Source organism: Fulmarus glacialis, unplaced genomic scaffold (assembly GCF_000690835.1).
Source record: "Fulmarus glacialis isolate BGI_N327 unplaced genomic scaffold, ASM69083v1 scaffold25146, whole genome shotgun sequence".
Classification (NCBI taxonomy): domain Eukaryota; kingdom Metazoa; phylum Chordata; class Aves; order Procellariiformes; family Procellariidae; genus Fulmarus; species Fulmarus glacialis.
In genome coordinates this window covers 26,086-33,174 of record NW_009219139.1, presented here as the reverse complement: position 1 = coordinate 33,174, position 7,089 = coordinate 26,086, and the positions used below count along the sequence as shown (strand labels likewise).

At 57.0% G+C, this 7,089-nt stretch overlaps 1 protein-coding gene across 1 annotated transcript; it reads left to right on the top strand.

Annotated features, from left to right (window-relative positions):
• Window positions 1-607: 607 nt before the first annotated feature.
• Window positions 608-6,479, top strand: LOC104078584 (hexokinase-2-like). Its single transcript, XM_009580267.1, is given in 12 exon segments — window positions 608-720; window positions 1,315-1,470; window positions 1,638-1,871; window positions 2,089-2,393; window positions 2,911-3,059; window positions 3,851-3,970; window positions 4,301-4,396; window positions 4,887-4,986; window positions 5,122-5,305; window positions 5,607-5,762; window positions 6,253-6,372; window positions 6,374-6,479. Coding segments are annotated over 12 exon segments (1,839 nt in total).
• Window positions 6,480-7,089: the final 610 nt, after the last annotated feature.

Sequence of the window (7,089 nt, the reverse complement as noted above, 5' to 3'; positions counted from 1 at the left end):
AGTCCATCAAGAAAAGAGGGGTAAGAGGTTGGGCAGGTCTGTCACCTCCTGGGGCGGTGGGACGGGGGCACACGGGTCCCTGGGACAGGGTACTTAAGGCTCCGCATCTTGGCTCCCCCGTGACAGCAGAGATGTTTCGGTCTGTTTTGGCCGCGCTGACTCAATCTCTCTCCTCTCCGCCGTCTCAGGACTTCGACATCGACATCGTGGCCGTGGTGAACGACACCGTTGGGACCATGATGACCTGCGGCTACGACGATCATAACTGTGAAGTTGGCCTCATCGTTGGTGAGCTGCAGCGCGGGGGGAGAATTGGGGTCCATCTCCTCACAAACTCCAGAAGGAGATCACGTTTCTTGCAGGTTTCAGGGTCTTTGGGGGGAAAAAGAAAGGGGATAACCACGTGAGAAAACCAGCATTGCCCGGTGTTTGTTTTCTTCCATCTTCGCTTTCTGTGGTGCATTTGGCTGTTGCTAATTATGGGGAATAAGGGAAAAGCAGCGTCCTCGCTCACCGCCTCCCTGTGCTTCGTTCAGGTACCGGTACCAACGCCTGTTACATGGAGGAGATGAGGCACATTGACCTGGTGGAAGGGGACGAAGGTCGGATGTGCATCAACATGGAGTGGGGGGCCTTCGGTGATGACGGCGTGCTCAACGACATCCGGACGGAGTTCGACCGCGAGATAGACATGGGCTCGCTCAACCCCGGCAAACAATTGTAAGCAGATTCTTGGCTTCGGCTCAGGCTCGGGGTTTGCTCTGCATTGTCCGTACTCCCATTGCGCTGGCGTTAGTGGGGCCAAAGAGGTCGTCCTAGTTAACTAGGTCACCGCGTCCTCCGTCGTGCCGGCTACACCAATGCAAATAGGGGCTGTATCACAAATTTGGGTTTGGTACACCCAACGGGACCGCTCAACACCCGCTTCCCTCATGAGCCTTTCACGTGGATGTGTTGATTGCCGTTTCTTTCCCCGGCCGATGAAGTTATCTGCCAGCCAAGGCAAACACCACCACCTAATGTCCACATCCAAGTCCTACAGATCTCCCATTCCCCAAATGGCTTCTGGCAGCATGGGCGGGATTTGGGGGGGGTCTCCGCAAATTGACAGACCCCCTTCAAGTTCTCCTTGCAGAATGATGGTTATGTCAACATGGCTTTATTTTCTCAGTGATGGGATAAACTACTCTGGAAAGAGATTGCCTAGATTGCATTTGGACCTGGAAGGCTACCGAGTGTTTTTAAGGTCAACCTGTGGCCACCTCACGGCACACGTAGCCAAACAAACACGTCTTGTGCTTCCCCCGTCGGCAGGTTTGAGAAGATGATCAGCGGGATGTACATGGGAGAGCTGGTCAGACTCATCCTGGTGAAGATGGCCAAGGAAGGGCTCTTGTTTGGAGGAAAGCTCACACCAGATCTGCTCACTACCGGCCACTTTGAGACTAGATACGTCTCTGCTATTGAGAAGTAAGTAGGATCCGGATGGTTTCCGGGGGTCCCAGCCCATCTCCTGACATCTGTGCTGGGGGAAAACAGGACCCGTCACAGGGCTATCCGCTGAGCGAACCGGGACACTTCAGATGGCGAAAGTTGGATTTCCAGGCATGAATCCTTTTTTGTTCTTTGATGTGCAGGGAGAAAGAAGGGCTGCAGAAAGCCCACGAGATCCTCACCAAGCTGGGCCTGGAGCCATCTCATGAAGACTGTGTGGCCATCCACCGCATCTGCCAGATCGTCTCCACCCGCTCGGCCAACCTGTGCGGGGCCACCCTGGCAGCCGTGCTGCGACGCATCAAGGAGAACAAGGGGGTGGACCGGCTGCGGTCCACGGTCGGCGTGGATGGCTCCGTCTACAAGAAGCACCCTCAGTGAGTCCATGAGGATAGGCAAGGCTGGTGGGGAGAAGAGTGAGAGAGCACAAATCTGCTCCTGCCAGCAGGGGATAAAGCTTGGCACAAGCAGAGCATCTCCAAATATTCCCCTGGGCACCTCCGTTCGGATCCCAAAGGGGCCCCACTCATTTCCAATCCCAGAGGGTCACGTCACCCGTGGTGGCCTACTCAGGTCCTCTTTCCTCCTCCGTAGCTTTGCCCGGCGCCTCCATAAGACAGTGCGGAAGCTGCTGCCGGACTGCGAGATCCGTTTCGTGAGGTCAGAAGATGGAAGCGGCAAAGGGGCGGCCATGGTGACGGCGGTGGCCTACAGACTGGCCGCCCAGCACAAGGCACGGCAGAAGATTTTGGAGGCGCTCAAGCTGAGCCATGAGCAGCTCCTGGAGGTGAAGCAAAGGATGAGGATAGAGATGGAGAAGGGGCTGGGCAAGGAGACGCACGCAGAGGCAACGGTGAAAATGCTGCCCACCTACGTGTGCTCAACTCCAGATGGGACAGGTGAGGTACCATATGTATAAGCCCACGTACGTCCCGCGTAGGGCGAAGAGCCAGCATCACCGCTCCCAACATCTGCACCGCTTAGGGAAGGGCTGGGACCTTTGCCATGGCCAGTTCCCTCTTCGTGGTGGGAGCGGCACAAAGCTTTTTAACCTCCAGTATGATACTGGGAAAAGCGGCTGAGCCTCCAGGACGTTCTGCACTTGACTTAACACAAAGCCTGGCTTTCGCTGTGGTTTTTGCCACCGCAGGTTCCTCACCACCATTGTCCTGGGTTGCGCTCCCAGTTCCGTCGGTGGCTTGGGTGTGCGCCTGCCCCTTGGCTTGAAAACCCGTGATCTCCCCGAGTCTGGAGCAAACCTCTCCATCCATTGCCTTCCTACCTGCACCTGCTGATCCCCATTCCCAGCCACGGCTTGGTTTCTGGTCCTCTCCCAGGAAGAGGGCAGATTCGGATCAGCTTTGTGCCAGGTTCACGATGCCCCTTGTCTCCTAACGATTCTCTCTTGGGTTTCAGAAAAAGGAGATTTCCTCGCCCTGGACCTGGGAGGTACCAATTTCCGTGTGCTGCTGGTGCGCGTGAGGAACGGGATGAGGCGCGGCGTGGAGATGCACAACAAGATCTACTCCATCCCGGTGGAGATCATGCAGGGGACGGGAGAGGAGGTGAGGATGGGCAGCTGGAGGTGGAAAACCGGGGCATCTTCTCTGGGGTGGCAGCAGAAGTGGCCGGCAGTAGTGCTGGGTGACCTCAGGAGCTGTTTTTTTGCCTTGCTCTGCTCTCCAGGGTGCAAATCCAGGAGGGTGGAGAAGGCTGGTGCTCTCCTGCCTTCAGAGCAGAGTGTTCTGCCCAAGGCTCTCGAGTTTGAAGTGTGCTTTAGGAAGCTTGAAACTGGTTTTTAGGTTAGAAATGGTGTTATTCCCAGACATCACTGAACCTCCCTGAATCCCACACACTCCACGAGGGCAGATAAGCATCATCCCGGTTTCCCAGATAGAGAAACCACAACACAAGCAGTAAGAGACGTCTCCGGAGTCTTATTTGCAGATGGAAAGACTTTTGCAAACCACTCCAGGCAGTGCTCGGGGACCAGGAGTATTTCTAGCAGGAGCCGAGGCAGATGGGCTCTGGGAACACCTTGCAGAGGGACCGGATCCCCGTGTCACCCTTGGGAAGCCGGTCACCTCCCTGCTAGCCCCTCCATCCCTTCTGGGTGCAGTACGGGACCTGCAAGGTGGAGGTATCACAGTGATACGACCGCCTTGTCGGTGGGAAAGAGGAGGAAAAAGGAGCCGTTTTGGGCTTGCTCGCCTCACGCGGCGCGGCGGAGCGGCACGCTGGGCTGCTCAAAGCCCCGTTGGCTTGGGAATGGATCAACGTCTCCAGTAGGTCAGGCAGGCTGGCATCCAGCCGAGTTTCTTGCCGTGAGGGTAACTTCTTGGCTTTGTGCACCCAGCTCTTTGACCACATCGTCCACTGCATCTCCGACTTCCTGGAATACATGGGAATGAAGGGTGTATCGCTCCCGCTGGGATTCACATTCTCCTTTCCTTGCCAGCAGACCAACCTGGATGAGGTAACCCCAACCCACCTCGTAGCATGCATGTCTGATCCCCAGGCTGGCTGAAAAGCCACGGCACGCTGGAACCTCTGCGTACCAGCATCAACGACCACGTGGCAGGTCAGATAGAGCCCCAAGAGAGGGGAAGGCAGCGGCTCGGAGCTGCCGGTGTTTCTGAAAAGCTGCATCAAAGCAAATGCAGATCCCTTGAGCTCTAGAGACAACCCAGTTGAGGCATCCTCCACGCGTGAGGACCTGACCTCCATGTGCCCACCGAGAGCTGGTGGACGTGGGGTTGCTGTCCCTCCCGCCTGGGTGATTTACCGCAGGGTATTTCCACAACAGGGGATTCTCCTGAAGTGGACAAAAGGTTTCAAGGCGACCGGCTGCGAAGGAGAAGACGTGGTGAACCTGCTGAAGGAGGCAATTCACAGGAGAGAGGTGAGCGTCCATGTAGCTGTGAGAAGCCGGCTGCTTGCTCCCACACCCTGGCTGTCTTTGGCATCTTTAATTGGCCTGTAAAGCAAATTAATGGGCTGAGCGCAGGGCTAATGAGTGTCTGAATTTTAACAACCACCCTTAGTCATCACTAGAGGTTGGATTTTCAGACCCCGGAGCTAAGAGGTGGCTTCTGGCCAAGGCTGGAGCAGACTTGTCTCGCCGTGAGTTAGGGAGACACCGTGCTCGTTTCCTGGGTGCAGACCACCCAAAGCTCCTGCCCTGGGGGCTGCTGCTGGCAGGGCTGTCCCAGCGTGCCAGCTCCTCTGCAGTTGTGTCTCGCTGGAGGTGTCTTGAGGTTTGAGCGGCCACCTGCAGACACGTGGGGCTGCAGGAGCTCCGTGGGTGACTGGAGGACTCCCATGCTCAGCAGACAGGTCCTTTCCTAGGAATGTCCTCCAGGAATAACCCATGCAATCCCATCCCTCTGCAGGAATTTGACCTGGACGTGGTCGCGGTGGTAAATGACACAGTTGGCACCATGATGACCTGCGGGTATGAAGATCCATATTGCGAAGTTGGACTGATAGTCGGTGAGGACTGAAACTTTCTTATGGAGTTCCTGTGGAGTTCTAAGTCAACCTGCCCCCGTGGGGTGCTCCTGGCTGCAGGAGGTGTCCGAGGGCTTCTCCAATGGCTCCGTTGAAAGATGCTTCTCTCTTCTGCAGGCACAGGCAGCAACGCCTGTTACATGGAGGAGATGAGGAACGTGGAGCTGGTGGAAGGGGAGGAGGGCAGGATGTGCGTCAATATGGAGTGGGGGGCGTTTGGTGACAACGGGTGCTTGGATGACATACGGACGGAGTTTGACATGGCGGTGGATGAGCTGTCTCTCAACCCTGGGAAGCAAAGGTGCGTGGTGGCTTTGGGGGGCTGGGGAGGGACCCCCGATGAGGCTGGGTGTCCAGGGACAGTTCAGAGCTGCCCCACCAGCCTCTTGGTGGAGCATCAGGGGACGATGAGCAGGGCAGAGTCTGGCTTTGCAACACACCGGTGTGTCCCTTGTCCCCTGCCCGCAGGGTGGGGACCGTGCCGCTAGACTTGCTCCAGGGTGTCAGGCCAGGGGGTTGTGACAAAGGCAGAGCTGGGATCCCGATCCAGAACCCAGTGTCCCTTCTTGTCCTGATGTCCAGCCTTGCCCTCTCCGTCCCAGGTTTGAGAAGATGATCAGCGGGATGTACCTGGGAGAGATCGTCCGAAACATCCTGATGGATTTCACCAAGCGAGGGCTGCTCTTCCGGGGACGGATCTCAGAGAGGCTGAAGACCAGAGGGATCTTTGAGACCAAGTTCCTGTCCCAGATAGAAAGGTGAGGTCCAACAGGCAGGGGGAGCACCTTACAGCTGCAGGTCAGAGCAGAGATGTAGTTGGGGGAAAGCGTTCCCAGGGCTTGCAGGAGAATTCCCACCCAGGAGCCAAGATGACATAGGGTGGTGCAACACGGATAAATCAGCAAAATCCACGTGGTTCTGACAGCGCCGGTGTTGAGAGACAAGGAAAGTGGCTGGGGTCGGCAACACAGACGCCTCTTTATCCTCTGCCCCGGACAGAGAGGGGCCACAGATTAAATAGCTGTCATGCTCTAAGTCAACGGCTTTGTCCTGAAATAGCCTCACTGATTAGGATGTGACATCAAAGCCACATCCAGGTCTGCAAGCTGAAGTTAGAGGGGAGCTGTAGAGTCCCTCCAGCCAGTGTCACCCAAGCCACAAGTCCCTGGGATGTAGATAGGAAAGGGGAAGCCACACATCCAAGTTGCCCCATCTCCTAACGCTGCCTGGTCCTCGTGTCCTCCCCAGCGACTGCCTGGCCCTGCTCCAAGTCCGCTCCATCCTCCAGCATCTCGGCCTGGAGACCACGTGCGACGACAGCATCATCGTGAAGGAGGTGTGCACGGTGGTGGCCCGGCGGGCAGCTCAGCGGGGTGGCAGCCGTGGTGGACAAGATCCGGGAGAACCGCGGGCTGGACTTCCTCAAGGTCACGGTCGGCGTGGATGGGACGCTCTACAAGCTGCACCCTCAGTGAGTTGCTCAGTGGTGTGCGGTTGTCCTCCGAGGAGGCTCACACTGGTGCATCTGCCCATCTGGGGCAGATGGGGTGCTGAGTAAGAGCCAGTGTGGAAAGCTTCATGGGGTAGTTGGAGAGGAGAGGGACGTATTTTAGGGTCTCAAGGGCTGCCGGTAGCTCACTGATCTGTCAAGGCACAGCAAGAACCAGCTGCTCCCTAAAGGATGGGGCACCAAGACAGATAACACAGCAGGGACCTCGCACCAGCCAGGACCCAGTCCCACAGTACCTGAGGCCAGGTTGACCCAGAGATGGTAACCAGGTTCAACCAGGAGTCCGGATCGTCAGGCAAAGCCATGGGGATGAGGCAGGTCTAAACCAAGAGGTCAGTCCTGAAGGCTAGTACCCCCAGGACAATGTTGCTCAGACAGGGACTAAAGGCCCAGGGCTGAGCTTAAATAGGGCTCAGGGGCCCATGGGTAGAGGGAGGGCTCTGAAGACCCCCCCAGGTGGGGCTGGTCGGGGCTGTTAAGGTTTATTAGTGCTCTCAGGGCCGGATTTAGTCCTGAGTAGAGGGAGAGCACGATCATGTTGGGCTGGACTTGCGCTGAAGCATGGAGACTTAAGC